Source organism: Montipora capricornis, chromosome 3, assembly GCF_036669925.1.
Source record: "Montipora capricornis isolate CH-2021 chromosome 3, ASM3666992v2, whole genome shotgun sequence".
NCBI lineage: Eukaryota > Metazoa > Cnidaria > Anthozoa > Scleractinia > Acroporidae > Montipora > Montipora capricornis.
Genome location: NC_090885.1, coordinates 71,978,607 through 71,998,063, shown reverse-complemented (window position 1 = coordinate 71,998,063; position 19,457 = coordinate 71,978,607). Strand labels below are relative to the sequence as shown.

The 19,457-nt window shown below is 39.4% G+C and overlaps 2 protein-coding genes across 3 annotated transcripts in view; one reads left to right on the top strand and one right to left on the bottom strand.

Annotated features, from left to right (window-relative positions):
- Positions 1-13,575, top strand: part of LOC138043960 (exocyst complex component 4-like) — a 41,440-nt gene extending 27,865 nt beyond the window's left edge. The window contains exons 20-36 of one of the 2 annotated variants that reach the window (XM_068890494.1): positions 5-92; positions 776-839; positions 1,595-1,698; positions 2,143-2,216; positions 2,882-3,020; positions 3,818-3,908; positions 4,038-4,092; positions 4,190-4,237; positions 5,081-5,188; positions 6,715-6,816; positions 7,345-7,395; positions 8,078-8,112; positions 8,546-8,660; positions 9,372-9,490; positions 11,169-11,264; positions 11,823-11,934; positions 12,241-13,575. In XM_068890494.1, the coding sequence (XP_068746595.1) occupies positions 5-92; positions 776-839; positions 1,595-1,698; positions 2,143-2,216; positions 2,882-3,020; positions 3,818-3,908; positions 4,038-4,092; positions 4,190-4,237; positions 5,081-5,188; positions 6,715-6,816; positions 7,345-7,395; positions 8,078-8,112; positions 8,546-8,660; positions 9,372-9,490; positions 11,169-11,264; positions 11,823-11,934; positions 12,241-12,393 (1,554 nt within the window). In that variant the 3' untranslated portion in view covers positions 12,394-13,575. The remainder of the gene's footprint in view (positions 1-4; positions 93-775; positions 840-1,594; positions 1,699-2,142; positions 2,217-2,881; positions 3,021-3,817; positions 3,909-4,037; positions 4,093-4,189; positions 4,238-5,080; positions 5,189-6,714; positions 6,817-7,344; positions 7,396-8,077; positions 8,113-8,545; positions 8,661-9,371; positions 9,491-11,168; positions 11,265-11,822; positions 11,935-12,240) is intronic. The other variant, XM_068890495.1, reaches the window with a different exon arrangement.
- A 36-nt stretch (positions 13,576-13,611) lies between these two features.
- On the bottom strand, positions 13,612-17,441 carry LOC138040781 (serine/threonine-protein kinase pim-1-like). Its single transcript, XM_068886453.1, has 9 exons — positions 17,286-17,441; positions 17,145-17,182; positions 16,942-17,035; positions 16,362-16,494; positions 16,122-16,213; positions 15,673-15,720; positions 15,215-15,575; positions 14,230-14,406; positions 13,612-13,712 (listed from the first exon to the last, which is right to left on the bottom strand). Exons 1-9 carry the CDS (start codon positions 17,439-17,441, stop codon positions 13,612-13,614), a joined length of 1,200 nt encoding a protein of 399 aa, XP_068742554.1.
- Between the last annotated feature and the right edge of the window lie 2,016 nt (positions 17,442-19,457).

Genomic DNA, 19,457 nt, shown 5'->3' with positions numbered 1-19,457 from the left:
TCAGAATGAGGATGATGATGATACATATGGTGAACCACTTCACACCATTAAGCCACAGTTGCTGTGTAAACCAAACCCAAGGAACATAACAGGTGCTCACAAACCTGTATTAATTTCAGGTTTTCTGTGTGCAAGCTCGTAGTTTTCATGGTTATAAAGTACATGTGATCTACTTTTAAGTGACCTTTACCCTAGAGAAGAGACTTTTTTGGGCTAATGAAACAAGGCGTAGAAATGACCAGCACAAATTAAGATTACCGGCACCATCTAGCTGGAGAATTTCATTGTGTAACTTTTAAAAGTCTTCTGTTTTCCTCTTCAAAAGAGGAACCATTTTTAAAAAATCCATTCAAAATATATTGATCATTAATAAAATGGCATTATGGGTCAAGAGAATGTGTTGTGTATCATGTTAACTAAAGCAGTGAAAATGCAGGATAAAGGTTTTAAAGGTACATAAAGTTACTTTTTTGTAGATGTTTGTTTGATAGGTCTAGTTCATTCTTCTCTAGTCCATTAATTAGAATACAATACTGAATGACCACATCATTAATTCTGAATGAGGTGTGTGAGAGTTACCTGAATCTCACCTGAAGGTGTATAGACGAATGATATCTGGCTTCTATTATAAGAACAATATCAGACTAAAATTATTTTTGTGTTAACAGTCAGGTGAGTTTAAGCGGTGGCTTAGGGTTACTCAATTACATATACATGGTTCAGTTGTTAATTAGAAAGAGAGACATAGTTGAATTCCTACTTTGTTGTCTTGCAGTTGTATTCATTCCTCTCATGTCCTTTGTGAGAGAAATTGAAGCAGCCATCAAAGTCCAAGGAGAGTAAGTGTGTTGATGGTTTTCCTCATAGATTGGTGGATTTTTAACAGCAAATGACACCATCTGCTTCAAGGGACGTTCATTTTTTGGCATGAGTAAATTATAATGGTCCTTGCAGAAGTTAGGCAGCATTTATTGCTTGAAATTCAACTGTCAACTGTCACGGTAATTTTGTTTAATTTTGTTAGTCATGAGCTCTAAACATCAAATTGGTAGAGAAAGAGTCTTTCATTTGCAAAATCACGGCCACATAACAACTGAGAATGATTTTCCAGCTGTGTAAATGACATTTTGGTATAGACTGATATAAATTTGAAAAAAAGTGGGCCGACGTTTTTCGAATTTACCCAAATTCAATCCATTTCAATCCTCTCCAGTTTTGTCCATCCATGTGCCTTCTTGGCTTCCCTGTGTTTTGTTAGAGTTCTTCTATAGTTTTGAACAGTTATTTTGATATTTTAGTTAATTCTATGACCATTCGATCAGTGCTGAAATCGCCTAAAATTGTGTGACCTAGCCCCTTTAAGCACATACCTTATTAATTTCTAGAGACAATAGATTTTGGTGTTCCTTTACCCGGACAGCATTGTTTTGCTTTTTTTTTTCGTTCTCAACTCATTATTTTCCTTTGACAAAACCCTCAAAAATGCCAAATAAAATTTTTAATGTGTTTTCTATTTTTGCCGTGCTCAATATTTTAGGGGGTGGATCGGTGAAGCATTACAGCTAAACTTGTGCCTCTGTTACTTCCTCTTCAGAATGAGATGCACCTTGTATGGATTCATAACGGATTATGTGAAGGATATTTTTGTTGAAGAAATCTTCTTTGATATCCGTGAAAAACTAAGGGAGGTGACTCAAGGTATGACGCAAACCTTACTAGTCACAGATGCTTAGTTCAGGGAGTGCTGGATAGCCGTACCATATATCAGTAGGTGGAGCATTGGACTACTGTGTGGAAGTTTCATAGGCTCAACCCTGCAGAACCAGGGAGTTAAAATAACTGACAAGAAAGTGATGCCTTTGTAATCACTTCCACAAATGGTTCTAAAGACTTTCAAGTCTTTTCAGATATCGACTATAAACTGAAGGCCCCATCTCACAACCTTGCTCATAATATTATTATGAAGTTTTGTGGGACATCAAAGAAACCACACTGGCACTATAAATTTGCAAGTGATAGGGCGTGGAGTGTTAGTGAGGCCACGTAATCAAAACAGCCATATCTCATGCGTAATTTGCCAAGTGCTGGATAGATGGATAGAGATACAATGTTTAACTTATTTTCTCTTTTCGATTTTTCAAGATCGAGAGACCTTCAGACGAACTACTGATTCTGGCATTCTGAAATTCTTGGGGGCAAACAGACCCCTACTGCAGGTATATTGTGCGCAAAGTTTTGTTTAACTCCAAATTAGCGAGTTTGGGTGATCACACCATTTCTAGTGTGAGATTTTTTAACTGAAGTAAGTGTAATGTTTGTTGATACTGAGATAATGCCTGTAGAATTTATAGTGTCTGGAAAAAGCGCTAATTTATTCAAAATTCGCTTCATAAAATCATTTAGGCAGCTAATTATTACATTACTTACATAAATACGTACTCGATTGATCACTCCCCGTGGGGGCTTTTCAGGGTCAATGAACACAATCACGACAGAACATAACATTCAATAACATCTGTTAAGAATCCCAACTGGCCGGAAGCAAGCTAATTAGCTATTTACAAGTGCAGCTGAAAAGTTTAACCAGGGACTACCAGGAACAAATTCAACGAGTGGTCAGAACGTGTCTTGAACCCGGGATCCAGATCTCAAGGCATGCGCCCCAACAACCACTGGCCGCCCTGAAAAGCTTAGAAATATAATTATGTACACGTAGGTTGTCATACTTATTATGGAGGTCGGAAGCAATGGATGTAAATCCTAACGTACGACAATTATCATTGTTTTCGCTGAGAGCGGTAAGAGGGCACTTTTGATTGGCTCTCAGGGAGTCCTTTTATTTGTCAACCAATCAGAATGCGTTGTCTATTCCCTCTTTTAGAGCACAGCAACAGTTGCACAGCTCTTACAAGATCTCAAGAATCTGATGCACAGCATACCCAACTACTCTCCTCAATTCCTTGAAATGGTGTGCAGCATGCTGACTATTTTCAAGATGAGTTGCTATGATGCATACAAGAGTAAGCGAATCTTCAACAATACACTTCTGCCTCATCTCTCTCGTTCTCTCTCTGTTTCTCTGTGCGTGTCTTTGCTGCAGGTTAAAGCTAAGAGGTTTAGGTAAAAGTTATTTGAACCCAGTTCAATTTGGAGGTTACTTTGTCTAGTGTTGAGGCCGTCAATAGAGGCTTCCTTTGCTACTGCTTAAGTTTCTCAGCTAACTGCGATGATCTTTCCAACTTTCATTCCAAAGTTCGTGTTTGATAGAGCAGTTTTCAAATGACTTTCGTAATTACGCGATTGCAATTGCTTCGCTTAGTGACTGGTTTAAAAATCTCGCGCCAGTTTATTAACCAATGAAATGGAAAACGAAAACCAATCGCGCCTTGCACGCGCGATTTTTCCCGCGCTGTGAACAAGTAAAATGGACTAAACCATTCCCGAGTTGCTGTTTGTCTCAAGTTGAAAGTGACTCTTGGTGCTAAACCATTCAAATGATAATGAGTTTGATTTGCATAAAAATACACCTCATTTTCATTTGAATGATTGTGCACCAGGACTCGCTTTGAAACTGAGGCCATCAGCAACTCGGAAATGGGCTATTGCTACGAATTTGGAGTGGTTCATTGCGCTGTTTGCACATGCTGTGATTGGTCGAGGTAATTACTTTGGTATCTGTTTTACGACACTCAATTGAAAATCACTCTATAAATACATGTAGTTACGTGCATTTCCGGACATAAGTATCCGTACGATAGACCGTTAGTCTACCTTATAAATGAGCTAAGCATTCGAAGGGTTTTGACCTTTGTTTCAGCATTACTGCAGTACAGTGGAGAAGCTGACAAATCTACGCGTGTTTTCAGTGCTAATTGGACAAAAGATGAGGACATTAGCCGCTGTTTAAGGTAATGTTGGTATAAAGGAAAGGTTCGTTTTGCGTTTGGCATGCGTGTGTAATCAGTCTAAAATCGTCATTATTCCTTCTTTTTTTTTTTTTCATTAAACCCCAAATGAAAGATTTTTATATCTTGCAGGTCGCTTCCCAATTGGCCAGGTTCTCATCACCATCACTCTCATCGTCAAAGGAAGGTAAAAACTAACTGGTTTTGTATACTTTGATTACTTATCCAGGCTGTGATTTTTTTATTGTTATGTGGGCTTCCTTTGACTGGGCTGAATTTTTCAGGAAGAGGAAGAGCAAGATGTGGAAGCTGTGAGGAAACGAAACCAGAAGGTAATTCAGATTGAACTTTTTCAACTGATGCGCCAGTCTGACTTTGCCTCGCTGTCTTATGGCAGACATACATACATACATTCATACGTACTTAATTGACCACTCGTCACAGGGGCTTTTCAGGCCCAGTGAAACACAATCACGGCAGAGCAGAACATTCAACAACAACTCAGCTGTTAAGAATCCCAACTTGCCGGAGGCAAACCAGTTGGCTATTTACAAGCGCAGCTGAGAAGTTGAACCAGGGACTACTTGGGACAAATTCAAGATCCCCCGATCTCAAGGCAAGCGCCCTAACCACTGGGTCGCACTGCCTCCACAAACGTCGTGTAAATAGTGTTCGTTACGATTGCCCTAAAACTATCAAGAATCTCGCACCTCTTTTTGAAAGTTAAAACAACAATAATATCACTTTCTCGCCAGGATTGACTCATTTTATTGACTGCCGCAGTCCTTGATTGTTTTGATTGAGTTGGTAATACTAAATTAAAAGACTGATTTGAGTGCGTTAAAGGATATGTGCATGACACATTCTTGTAAATTAATTTCTTTTGGTAGCCATTTGGTTAATTTGGTTTAGCGTTTCTTCGTCAGTGTCATCTTTCAAAAACTACCTCAAAGTGACTTCATTGTCAACCCTATTCGCCAAAGAACTGAACTTTTTTGTTCGGTAAAGCGTAAGTATTGTTGCTCAGTCGGATCCTTGAGACTTTGTTAAGGCCTCCAGGCCATCCCCACAGAAAAAAACGTCAAGGGATCTTTCTGCGTGTTCTCATTTTCAATCGAGGTTCGAGAATTTAAAGTTGCAATTTATTATACGCAGTCATTTTACTTTCCTTACAGGAGACCGATATTTTGACAGACAATTTGGCTCAACACCTTCTCAATGACTTGGAAGTGTTGTTTGACACACGCGACCTGCGAACTTTAGCCAACCTTCAAGAAAGTATGGTAGGTAGTCTCAAGCATCTTATGTACAGGATATTACATGGCCGCTTGGGGATACGAATTTTATCTTCTCGTGCGGAAAGTATCTCTCACGAGTGAGCGAACATGTAATGTTCTGTTTATTATATAGATATTGACAAAATGTCCAGATTTCAAACAACTTGTTTTACTCATTTTCGAAATGATGAAAAAGTGGTCACCAACCGCTAAAACACGCATGTTGTGTAACATGAACCAAGATGTGAAAGTTATGAAAAGCAAAATCATGATAATGTAAAATTTTGCAATAAAAATGTTAATGTAGTAGACAAAGATTTATATTGAAACACAAAAGTATCTTACAATGAAGAAGAAGCTTGCGTTTTATTGGCTAATCGTTTTCGTCACCATGACGACACCGACGAGTCAGGGTGGCTTAGTGGTTATTAACCGCCCCTCCCACCTCTGTGACCCAGGTTCAACTGTGGCCTCGGCTGAGTTTCAGTCGATCTCAGTCTGACTCCGAGGGTTTTTCTCCGGGTACTCCGGTTTTCTTCCCTCATCAAAATCGACTCTAGATCAATAACATCCGGGCGGATACCGTCGCATAGGGATAACCTCTGGTATCTGTCCCTTTCGTTGTATTGAATGAATAAAGTTGGTATTATATTCTCACATGTGAAAGATAAAAATGATATGTTCACCGAGCGCGGTGAAGATATGATTTTTTAGTAAAAGGAGAAATCCTGGTATTTCATCGGTATCTATATAATAAATATGTATATCTGTTAACTACTGCGAGCTTCCTATCATTTTAATTCGTGTAATCAGAACTTTAAATCCCCTCCTTTTATTGTTTGACAGTCATCGTAGGCATGCTCCATATTGAACTTATTTTTGTCCTTAAGAGTCCTGCTCGATTAACACGACCGGTGGTGAGTAAATCTGGCGTAATTTCGGTTTTCAGCTTTACCGACGGGGTCAGAATCGCATTTAGAGTGGTCTTGGTCGGACTGGGAGAAAATTCTGATCAAACACCGTAATGAGAATCAAAAAAGGCCAGGTTAACTGGCATTACCTTCGGGTTTATTTAATTGTAACAAGAAAGGATGAGGTAAGAGAACCGATCCCCCATACATGCCTCTTCCAATCACAGTTTTTTTCTTAAATCAGCTTTTTGTGAGAGGCACCTGATTGGCCAGTTGTAATGATGTAATGAAATTTTAAACATGCGCGGCATTGGGAACGAGAACTTAAAAATAGATTTTAAAAAACTGATGGGCATGGGGATCGGTTCTCTTGATTGTAATGAAAATATAAGTAAGAGTGGAATTTACAACTTCCGGCTCTTCGTTGGTCGAGTCCTGTCTGAAGCTGGTTTTTATTCAGGTCTTATAAGCCCTCTTACAGCATTGTTGTGCTATGAGCGAAATCCCAGCTTTATGAGTATAGGCTCAACTCGGCGTGTTGTTTGTGTCAGCCACGCAGTTGTCATGCAATTGTGCTCGTCGGTCAACAAACATGTTTTCTTTGTTTTCTTTTTCTCATAGGAATGGCTGGCATGTCACATACGACTTTTTACCACAAGTCTGAATGCTCAGTCTACAACAATAAGTCTTGTTAAAGGTGACTCACAAGAGAGGATCAAAGCGGTAAGCCACTGGGAAAGAAACATTAAGGGCTCGTGGCTCTTTATTATGGAGAGCTAAATATCTAACAACTTCCTAGAATGGAATAACTTGTTACCTTTCGCGAAACTGTTGGGTTCTAAACCTTAAACAATGGATGATCTTAAAGAATTAAAAGGGAACATAGAAAATAAAAACGACGTCGGTCTTCTGTCGTTGTTAAATGAGCTTAAGTTTAAACATTTTGCGTTTACATGCAGTATAGTTGTAAAAGCGAGGGGGGTAAAACGAGTTAAACCGAGCAAAAAGGGGTTTAAACTAAATATGTGAGGTTTTCAATTACTATACCTCGTGAACTGTTTTGCCTAATAATTTAAAATGCCAGCCAGTCATGCGATTTCAAGGACGGATCTACACCTATTTTAATTGATACCACCTTATCCTGACTGAAATTTCAGACATGATTAGCCCAATTGTTATTAAGTTCCGGTTCTAATCCTAAAGGTTTTGTTAAATTTTGAATAAAATAACACCATATTAAACTTGTAACAGAGAGACGTTTATGCAGGCTGTGGGCATAATTGCGTTCGCGGACGAAACTGGGTGAGTCAAACATACTTAAAAGCATTCAAACATTCAAACTGCAGCTTACCTAGTTTTGGATTCACCTTCTATATCGCTTTTCCAAATTCCACCCTTACTCAGTTTAAAACATACGACTACCCTTACAACTGATTAAAATATGTCGGTGATTTAACTGTGGGACAATCAACTTAAACTTGAAACAAAAATAAACTCTGACTTTGCAGGGAACCAACAGTAAGCTGTGCTTACTGGAAGATTACCAGTTACTCATTCAGACAAAAGTAGATAAAACTTTCCAAATATGTTACGATCAGAATTATTGTCAAGGTTATTGTACATCCCGACAAGGATTGAATTTTGTAGGCTTCCATGATGTTTCCAATATTGTAAATGAGTTACAATAATAATCATTTTCTTTATCGTTAATATCATGGTCGTCATCATAATTACGTATCTTGGTAATTCAACAGGATTTTCAGGACGATAAGTGTGGTTGCATTCAAACATAACATGAAAATTACACGAAAGAACTGAGTGATCCTCGCACTTAACTGGGCAATCACAAAGTTAAGCAATTGTCACTTTGTATACATCTGCAAAATTCAGGCTGTGGATCACTCAGTTCTTTCGTTCATTTCTTTCGTGAAAGTTACAAAATTATTTACCTTTGACTCGGATTTGATTTTTATTGATTTCGCAGCAAGAAATTCCACCAGTATCTCAAGAGATCATCCAGTAAGTAACATAGTTGAACTAAAAAGGCTCCTTCTCAGCGGTGGTCGCCATCTGGTGCAGATATGGCGCAGTGGCGAGAGCACTCGCCTCCTACCAACGTGGCCCGGGTTCGATTCCCAGATCCGGCGTCATATGTGTGTTGAGTTTGTTGGTTCTCTACTCTGCACCGAGAGGTTTTCTCCGGGCACTCCGGTTTCCCCTCTCCTCAAAAAATCAACATTTGACTTGAGTTGTGTTAATTGTTATTTTCAATTTACAGTGTCCCCAATTCGTGCTTCAGCGCTAGAACGATTAGACACTTAAATAAAGTTCCTTTCCTTTTCCTTTCCTTTGGTATCGAGATATGGTTTTAAGAGCCAAACTTGGAGTATGTGAAGGTGTACGTTAATCTTAAAAGAAATGACGAAGTCTTCTTTATTTTTTCAAACTTTAGATCATTGACATCACTTTCTGAGGATTTTCAAAACATCTCTGAATCTTGCTTGCTTGTGCTTCATCTTGAAATCAGATTTCACTGCTTTTACTATCTGATGAGGGCCGTTCAGGAAGTAAGTTCTAGTCTTTAAGAGAGTATGTAGGCTTAGATACTTGATGCCGTCTACTACAGCTTTTAAAATTTACCACTCACTGATCAAACCTTAAAAAAGCGGGTTCTTCCATGTGAAAATGTAGAGAACAAACCAACTATTATATGTATTATCTGGAATTGGTTACAAAAATATGGAATGGTATCTGCTCTGAACTTCGCCAGGTTATGGGACATTACCTTTCAAACGCAAATTGAATGACTTACTTCTCATTAAAGATTTTGGGCACTGAGGAGATGAATGTTGTTGACTTGCGCTACATTGATCCTTCCAAGTATTTGACTCTTTTTTAAACATTTTCTCCAACCTTTGTCCCCTTGTGTATCAGGCTTTTGTTTCTGTAATTAATTTCAATTTATTTTCTGTTCTGTGATCAGTTGTTAAGTGTTACGGTTTTTTAGAAAGAATTAGGAATATTGAATCGTGGTCCAATTAGCCCGCCAAGAATGGCGATGCCTAGTGCACTACCAGCGGGCTACCATAGTCTCTGCATAAATAAACTGAATTGATGGCGGTCATAAGGGATTGGGGCTAGCTCGAACGTTCTCGCGCAATTCTCTCTCTAGCAGACTATTTATGCCTTCGTGCACGATAAATATTGTTCTGAGTTTTGCTTTCTAAAAAATGTAATGTTTTTTGTAGTATCTCATAGTTTTGATTTTGTCTCCTTAGTCAAGTTATATTTGCAATTCCAATGCTATGGATCCTGACCCAAATGTGAACAATCTGAACAAAAGTTTGTCTTCCTTTGAGGAGATAGCCACAGCATGCATGGGACATTACAAGTTCAGGTACCAAAATTCAGTGGAGCCAAGTTGTTGGCGCAAACCGTGTCCTATTAGTAGCAATAAGTTAGTAGGCGATTGGATTCTGTGATGGGCCTCCTGGTGATGTTCTCAATGACCAGCTGGTAAAAAAAACCCATTCATATCAGATGTCGTGATATTCAACAACATGTCATTACGTCCTCAGTGTATTTGCTACACGAGGAAAGAAAGTTTCCAATATTAGGGACCTAAAGATCTACGACGACAACATTGCTATTGACACGAAACAACAGCGGTTAATGAGCAAATATGACTTTGTAGGTGCGTTTTGAACTTTTGTACTTTAAATTTCCCGTTCTCTGCAAATCTGCGAAACGACCAAATCTCATGTTCTACGAAAAACGTGAGCCTCCGACCGACGGCATTTTTGATTTCCTTCAGTTTCAATCTTCTCACGCTTTTTAACACGTTTCCACCAAATGAAGCTCGTACTATTTCGACTAGTTTTGTAAAAGTTAAATAAACTAGAACAATGTCGAATGTTTTTGAAATTTCACATGACATATTTATTCACACCGCTGTCCGAAGTCCTCTAAGTTTCCCATTTGTGGCTGGCATTTTGGAGAGTTTGGCAACTCATGTTTCGTTTCTGGGTGGCGTTCGCATTCATATTGAAACGTTAAGTCTACCCGCAAGATGGATGACTTTGAGCCAACGTTGCTCCCTTTTCCTCGGCGTGTCCAAAATCGCCATTCAACGAATTCGACCAACAGTATTGCGGTAACGTTTATGCGCTGATGAAGGCCATTGTTCTGCTTGAAGTGTTCCTTTGCTTCATTAGGGAGCTTAAGCAACGACAACGGCGACGGCAACGACAACGTCATCTCAAAATATAAATTTGCGTTATTTTAATCGCTTCCTGACTATTTCAACGTTTTTAATATGACAAGGGTGTGGTAATTCCTCAAAGATGACACCAGTCGGAACGGCACTCAATTTTAGGAGAGAAAATGAAAATTTATCCTCAAGTGCTGACGTTCTTCATAAAACCAAAAACTTGGCTATTTCACGTTGTTGTTTTGCTGTCGACGGCAACGAAATGGACAAAAGTGAAAAACGCACGTGCAGGGCGTGCAAAGCTATTGTTTTTACCCTCTAAATATGCAAATTTGTGACGTTCTCGTTGCCGTCGCCGTTGTCGTTGCTTAAGCTCCCTATTATTTCGAACTCGCCCCCAACAACCTTGTCTTCCTTGAACAAAATTTGCCCCGCTTTATGATTATGAAGGAAAGGTAGATCTTCCCAAGTGTTATTGAAATCCAAAAAGAAAATTGGGGGTAACTACGCATTTTTCAAAGATAATTGATGAACAATATTTGTATAAAGCTCTAAAATACAAAGCAATGTGTGGCGTTCTTTCTCAAATTGAAGCTCAATTATCTCTTAAAGAATGCATGGTTACCCTCAATTTTCTTTTTGGATACCAAGAGTACTTTTTAAGATCTACTTTCTCTGCATAGTTTTAAAGCGCGCAAAAATATCCCTACATTAGTAAGCATCACCGATAGGAAATCCGAGTATCTGGAGATGCGCAGAACGTATGCGCAATAACAATAGTAGGCACCGTCCTTAACGGTTCAAGTGCGCATGGCGCTATTTACTGATCAAGACTAACATTATTTTGTTTTTGTTTATTTCACAGATACCTGTTTGAAGGAGTTGGTTTTCTTGTATCGTCCATTCTTGTCTCAAACGTCTCCGAGATAAAGAGAATAAATCCAAACGGCATCAAGAAAATGTAATTAATTTCCTAGTCTCACATCTTAGCCAGAAAGAAAAGGATTATAAACTGAATTGTTTCATTCCAGAGAAAGCAGGATTTGCCGTCTTGACGTTTTCTCCCTTTTCCAGCTTTCGCTGCCGTGAAAAATACTACATTGTTTGAATTATTAGAGAACTCAGGACTCGATGAGAGCTACCATGCGACCAAAAATGTTCATTCACTATTTTCTCAAATCCCATAATGCATCTTGTTAACCCCCAAAATTATGCATAATCATTGTTTGCAATTTCTCCGGGGACTTAAAGCTGTCCCCAGAGAAATCGAAAACAATAACTATGCAAAATTCTAAGGAGTAAGCAAGTTGTATTATGGGATTTGACAAAAAAAAGAATACATGTACTGAGAACTCGCTTTATATTGAATGCGCATGGTCAAACGGAAATTTTAACTGTCTTGTAAGTCTTAGCATTGCGTAGCGTTTAATTGGACGGTTTTGCCTTCCTTCATAGCTTTCCTTGACTACTGCTGCTGTTTACGCTTTTCTCTTATGTTGTTATGATGGTACTTTTTCAGGTGTCGTAACATTTTTGCAATTCAACAAAACCTTACAAACATTACCATGTCACGCGAGGGAGATCTGGATCGAGCTCGACAGTATTACGAATTGCTTTACTCGAACCCGGATGTAAGTACTGTGCACTTTACGTAGGACGCCATGAATTTGGCCTCTTTTGGCCGTACGTTTTAGTGTGTAATACCTTCTGCGGCATTCTCAATTTTACCCTAGCAAAAGCGCTATAACTTCCTTCGCCAATTAAGAAGGCGTAGAGCTTTTCCTTGTTTCGTGTGCTTTCGAAATCCCTGAACCAGTTGTCGTCTTTCGGCTCATCAAGGTTTCCGTAAATGTTAAAGCAATTCAAGCGCAATTTCGCCCTTTTTGTAGTGACTTCCTTTCATCCTGCGCTTATCCTCCCTTTTTTTGTGTGTGCAGGAGATTTTGACGTCCATTGTTGAACAAGGCGCAAAGTTCAATCAGAAGGAGTATGCTGACCTCTTGTCGCTGCAGTCGCGTAGTCAAACAATCAGGGATAACAGCGCGCATGAGCGACGACTACAAAAACTCAAAGATATTTTTAAGAAATAATTCTTGCACGTTTCGAATAACTAATTTTTCAAAGTGGTTTTTTGCCCGTGGTATATAACGTATCTTGAAGTGGCATTTGCATTCTTGAGCAAAAGGAACTCACAGGAATCACACGGGCGCGGTTTTTCAAAGCTGTTCTTCGTATTGTTGGTTTTCACTCACGTGATCAACACCATGTTTTTCAACGAAAACAAAAGAAAACGTTTGCATAATAGTAGAGTTCAATTCCCAGAGGATTGGATCGGGACACAAATATGGCCGCCGTTTCTTTGTTAACGGGCACAAACATGGCTGTGACGTCATGTGAAAACCAAGAATTACAAAAAATGACTACGTACTCTTTGATGCAACGCAATGTATATGTAATTCTTCTAAGTAAAATTTGAAATTTATGATTAAAAGGGTACTGTAAATATTCTTATTATGTCCCAAAAACATCCCGCTAAGTTTGCAGTCAAAAGGCTCAAGACAGTAACGTGGCTTACACGAACAAAATTTCCATTTTAATAAAACAAAAAAGTAATTACACCTTATACAATTTGTTTAACATTCCATTGGTTGGCACACAGTATCTAATGGAGAGAACTTCATGCATGAAAACGATAATGGCATTTTTAAGCTCTGAGCTTTCAAGCCCTCCCGAGCCCTCCCTTTGTTGGTAATTTTTTGAGTATTGTGAACCGCCTTTCTTTGACATATAGCCCGAACCTTTTTTCCTTTCTACTGGTTATGTTAGGGTAATTGTGAATGTTAACAAGTTGTTGTTGTGTTCACCCCTCTCGGCGTTGCCTAGCATGGATATGCATTGTTTTGCTGTCGTTGGCTGCCTGTTGGCCACTTCTAAGGCCACTGAACGTGACTGAAGAGTAGAATCCTAATACCGATGCTTTATGGCTTACAAAATAAAACTATTGCTAACCAGCGGACCACAAGGCCTTTAAGCTTCATTATAGAGTAGGTTTTATATTTCCAGGTGACTGGCTTAGTCGCTGTATCTGTCTCTTGCTAAATCTGCCATTCACTCCTGATGGGGCTGAAGTAAATTTAAAAACACCTAAAAAAGCTACCTTAAAAAATACCTAAAAATACTAAAAATTAAAATTTTCAAAAATAGCCCTTCCTGGAGTGAAGAAGATTAGCAGATTTTAGACGTTATAGATCTTGTGTAATAAAGTTGAAAGTGAAGAAGTGTCATTTTGTAGCCATTGTGTTCAGAGATTAATCTTGCGTAGTGAACCAGGGATGAAGGAGAACTTCTTCCAATGTTGGGCGGTTGGTTGGAACAGTGTTAAGAAGGGAGGAGATCAAATTCTTGGCCTCTGTTGGAAACAAAAATACATATGTATTTAAGTTACAGTATTTCGAAGCATTTGAAATAAAAATACCCAGCAAGCTGTTAGTCGTCCTTTTTTCATTTGGCAAGACAAGCGGACAAAAATCAAGCGTGGAAAAGTTCCCGCATTCATTCGTTTTTTCAGTCCGAGTCCCATGGGAAATTATCTTTGATGATACTTAGTTCAACCAGAATGAAAACTTATTTTTATTAGAGACTTAACAATTGGATTCACTTTTGACAGAGGGTCATGACCTTGAAGCGTTGAACTCTGGTTCAGAGCTGGGGTTTTTTTTATTTTAAAAATTTCCTTATTTGGATGGAACAGAGCTCGTGCATTTTCCCGCGCGCGCAGGTTCGATCTAATATTTTTGTCCATATTTGGGCATAAAATTCGTGTTTTAAATCCCCCGCTTTTTTCCAAGGAAAAGAGTTTCAAGTTACACGCAAGGTTATGTGCTTCTGCTTCTGGGGCTTAAGTGGAAAAACTAACACATGTATACCTGCCGAAAGATGATCGGGAATTCGAGGTGCCATTTTCAAAGCATGCTCGGGTTTATCGAACGCCATGACTGGGGAAAGTATCTCCACCAAAAGAATCCCCAGTTGCCAAACGGTGCCCTGGCAACCATCATACTTTCCTGTGCTAAAGAACTCGGGTGGTGTGTAATGATTGGTTCCTGCAATGCGAAGAATAATTTCGAGAGTGTTGCTATGCGACAATGAGTAGAATCACAGGATCCTAAAGGTCAACTCATGGATGCAAATGATGTCTTATGGGACATCAAAATAAATAGCCTTAATATAGCGTCACTGATGGGAAATGACCTTAAGAATTCTTTAATTTTTAAAACTCGAAAATAATTTCCATTCCAATTTTCGTCTTGAAATATATTCGGTTGCAAGGCATGCAAGTTCCTTGCTTTTACTTACAACTCGTTTCCAATCCATTTTGGAAAAACTAACACACGATGTATCCATGGAGTGATGTCGATTCCGGGCTGTAACTACCATAGCTTGTCATTGAGCTTAGCGTATTAATGAGTTAAAGGAGTGTCCTTGGTTTGATGTTCGAGATTTTATGACCGGCCTTGTGATGTAATGTGAAAGTGATCTCATCTCTTGTCTGCAGGCTTTTTTCCTTCCTGCCTGAAAAGACCCATTCCAATCCTTAACGGCACCTTTTCGGTTTTGAATAGCACTATATCCACATCTTTAATTTACATTCTACAAAAACCAAGTAATCTATTGGTGAGATCGACAGATCGATTTTATAAGAGGAGGGCAGCGAGGATATAGGGAGTTGTCAACCAACAACTGAAAAGAAGGCTGCGAAAACCATGAGCAATTCCGCGGTCAGCTGCGGTCGGCCTTGCAAGAGTTATTCAACTGGCCCACTTCGCAACGTCGTGAGGTGTATAGTATTAATTATTTAGCGAGAATGGTTAATTCCCTTTAAGTAGACACCCCTGTTTCTCTCTAACTCACCACGAAATCCGTCAAATGGTGTCTTTTGAACCTCTGATGCCAGCCCAAAATCAATCAACTTAGCTTCATCACTGCGCAAGTCAACAAGGATGTTCTCAGGTTTTAGGTCTCGATGAAGCACCCCATTCTTCTCACAGCTAAGGTTTGCCTCGAGGATCTGGTAAAAGTATCGTCGAGCTTCTTTCTCAGAAAGAGTTATCTTCTGCTGAAGAATATCAAACATGTCCTTGCACACTTCTGGTCGCTCCATCACGTAAACGTAGTATTCTTCCGTTGTGAACACCTCATACATCCTGATCACGTAACGATGTTTGGCCTTGTGTTGGAGATAGGCTTCTGTTGGGATTCGTTTGCCGTTAATCTGAGAAATTTGGTGAGGCAGTCACGTATAACACATAAGTGAATTCGATAATCAAAATTCTTTTCTTTTCCGATTCAAACTGCAGTGATTTACTCACCTCCTTTACCTCTCGTACAGACTCCTTTGAGACGAATTTAAGGGCCACCTGGAGTGGATTAAAACAGTAATCAGTATCTTCCTTTCCCAAATTTAGGGAGGGTTTTTAGGGTCCGTCCTTTAAAGGAAGTCCAGCTTTTTCAACAATCAATTTACGTCCAGAACCATCTGGAAACAAGTAGTTTCGTTTTGACAAATGCTCCTGGCTCTTCCTTTTCGAGACCGTTTTTGAAGATAAACACTCTTTTTGGATTTGCCAAAATGTAAAGTCTTGGAACGCCGTTTTGAACTTTGTTTCAATAAACGCCCTCTGGAGTCTTAAAAGACACTGAGTGGGCCCTCCCCCGGTCTTTGCAAGCTAAAAAGCAAAATATAATGCTAAGGCGCTGGAATTGATGCCTCAATGCAAATACAAGAATGTTAGGCCTCCAGTTAGCTAATTTTTCTTACCGGCAAATTGTCTTTCTGGCGTGTAGCGGCAACAACTTGACCAAAGGAACCGTAGCCAATCACATCTCCAAGATCATAGTTTGACAGACGACCTGAAATTCAGAGTTATCAAAAATGAACGAAAAGATTGATTGGATTGGTGAAATTCTGGATAATATATACTCACATTAAATTCATGATTAAAATGTTTAAATTAATAGTGAAATAAAATAAAATAAATTAACAATTAAATTAACATACGGTGTGCACTAATCTTCTTGAGAAATTCTGCGCGGTCGGCTTGTCTTTTTTCAGAATCCAATACACTTGACGCACTTGAGATTGGAGAATAACTGATGTTTGTGTCTTCTTTCCTTTCAAAAAATGCTTGTACCTAAACGAAGAAACAACATACCATTTTGCGTGAAAGTTGATGACGATCTGATTGTGTAGAAGACAAACGCTAGAAGACATGGTATCTATATATGGTATACATGGTACACATAGTATCTGTACGCTCAAGAATTTCTATAAACTTTGCAAATTCACCAAAGTATGTCAGTACTATGACGTGCTTGCACATGTATTAAAGGCTGCGAGCATTACATCTCTCCAATTGTCATCTTATCGATTACATGACATTTCATTTTTTCATGTGTTCGCAGGGAAATAAAATCAACAAACTGAAAACACGCGCAAGACTTTTAACAGTATATTGTAACATTTTGTAAGCCAAACACAGCGGGCCGGAACGCTGAGGTACGGTATATTACAGTCAGGCTCTGAGATCGTCAAAATCATATTTTGATCACAGTGAGCCACACTGCACAGTAGAACTTACTTTAGAGTCCAGACGCAAGTCTTCTTTGGTTCTCTTTTCTGATTGCAACAAATGATGCTTATCGCTGTCACTAAAAACTTGTCTCAACTTTTGCCTGGAAGTAGAGAAGCAAAAAATACTTAAAGTCCCCATATACTTCTGTATCAAGGAGACTGACTTAATTTCAACTTGGAAAAATATACATTAAACTGCACCTCCGTTACCTTTTGGTTTTCGGCAGCCCTTCGCTGAAACAGGCAGGCTGAAAAATTGATCAGGAAAAGAAAAAAAGCACTTTGTTTGGATCTGATTTTAAAGAAAGCATCACTTTCTCCCAACTTTTTCTCGTCTACTCAGTTACTTACCCTTTTCCGAGCGCTTGAGCTTTTACATGGGCCAGGGAAATCTCCTGTTGTCGGGTTGCACGAAATTTGCTCTTCTTTTAAACGAGGTCGTTTGTCAACACCTTGGATTGACGCCTGTCTCTTTCTTTTCAAATTGAGTTTAATTTTCTCAGACATAACGGATTAGTTAATTGCAGCTAATTTTTCCTACCTCTTTTTCGCGTAAATAATTGTTTCAAACTTCAACCGTCTTTGCTAACATTTAATGCGGAGAAATTGTTCTCCTTTGTGACGTCACATGCGTAATTCCGCTCGCTCTTTGGAGTAAGGTCCCTGCACGCGCGTGTGCCTGCCCTGATATCCCTGGTTTTGCATTGCGCAACTTCTTTGCGTCGTTGGCGCGCGCATAATTAGCTCGCGCACATTGATAAAATGGCAGATTTTCAGAGACACCAAGCTAACTCTATCAAAGAATGGCTATTTTCTCCTGAACGAGCAGGTGAACCCCCCCCCCCCCCCCGCCCCCACCTTTTTTAATGGTGTTATGTACCTCGTGAAAGGTGCAAGAAAAACATATTTTAAGGAGCAAAACAGTTGGAGAGTAGGAGTTGTAGTATTTACATAAAATGACGCAAAACTGAATTTGGAGTAGGCTTTGGTAGATTGTGCTAGCATAATTTTAAGCATAATTTAGCAAAACGAGCGTTGTTTTAAGCCTTTATTTCAGTTTAGCACTGCTAGCATAATCCGAGCTTTTATGCGTTGAAAACTAAAAAAACCCATCATAGTTCTAGAATAATTCAGTTTGTGTTTTATTTCTTTATTGTTTTGGAAAATGTTGAGGTATGCGCTAAATATGGTCTGGCAGACCAGGGTCCCCTGTGCATGACTCTCATCAAGCCACCACCCTTATGGCTCGGCGGCTTGGCCCCTCCGGCCCCAGATCAAAGATGGCGTCGTCCTCGAGTACACTACTTCCAGCGACCAACAATCTGGTAACCTACCCCATTGGTCTTCTGCAGTTATGGAGGTTCTGCTGGTGCAGCCCTCGTCTGCAGCCGCTGAACGAGTATTCTCTATTCTTAACTCATCGTTTGACGATTCACAAGAGCATGCTCTCGTTGACTATTTACAGGCTTGCGTAATGCTTCAGTACAATAACCGATAACGCAGAGAATAACAACATGCATAGTTGTCTTTGTACGGAACTGAGGGATCTGCTTGGATGGCGTCTAAAACAGGTATGCGGGCTAAAACTTTCTGACCCGGATTCAGAACCCAGAAACGGTTGATTTTGATAGCATTTCTTAATCATTTGACTTATTGAGGTGCGCACATGCGTATTTGCGATGCTAAAGACTGTAAGACTGGAAGGTGGACTATATGAATGTTCATTAAAGTCAGAATTGATAGAGTTGAGCTACTGGTGATCTTTATTTTACTCAAGATCTAAGTAGCATAATTTCGGTGACAGAGAGCATAATTTTCAGAAAGTAGCATAATTTTGGCATAATTTCTAAAAAATATGAGCACTGCTAAAAGCATAATATGCTTTTTTTTCGGGCACAATTTACCAAAGCCTAATTTGGACCCAGACACTGAGGCCCCGTCTACAAGTATCCGCATATTTTTGAATCCGCAACTCTTTCTTTCCGGATTCAAAAATATTTCCATCCACACGTGGCGTGTTCAAATCGAAGTTGCCCGTCCACACGTATCCGGATTCACTCTAGTGCTCAGGACTCCTCAAGAAAGCAGAGTTAACATGCGCCATGAAGCCATCGGCAGCCACCTTGGAAATTGATTTCACGGGAAGGAACTGGGCTTGATCTTGTTACGTCATCCGGATAAAATATATACCTGGATTTGGCGTCCTCATTAAAAAATATCCACCCTGGAGAGCGTATTCAAAAAGACCCGGATTCGCCAGTGAATTCGCCGGATACGTGTGGACGGAAGACCTACACGGAAAGAAAAAGTTTCGGATTAAAAAATATCCGGATACGTGTGGACGGGGCCTGAGTGTGAAGCGATGTTGTAGCGGTCCAATTTTCTTACATTTCTTTGCAAGATCGAACAATTTGAAATCACTTCACTGAAAGATGTTAGCCCTGATAAACAAGTGCGCTCAAGTTTTCAGTAATATTCCGTTGCTTCTCGAGTAATTCGGCAAAAAACACTTAGAATTAAAGG

What these genes read in the sequence shown, in the direction of transcription:
- LOC138040781 (XM_068886453.1), bottom strand. Translation starts at nt 17,441, where the DNA reads ATGTCTGAGAAAATTAAACTCAATTTGAAAAGAAAGAGACAGGCGTCA. An exon ending in CTGTACGAGAGGTAAAGGAG is followed by an intron (nt 15,576 to 15,672) that starts GTGAGTAAATCA and finishes CAAATTTCTCAG; the next exon opens with ATTAACGGCAAACGAATCCC. An exon ending in TCCCGATCATCTTTCGGCAG is followed by an intron (nt 13,713 to 14,229) that starts GTATACATGTGT and finishes TGTTTCCAACAG; the next exon opens with AGGCCAAGAATTTGATCTCC.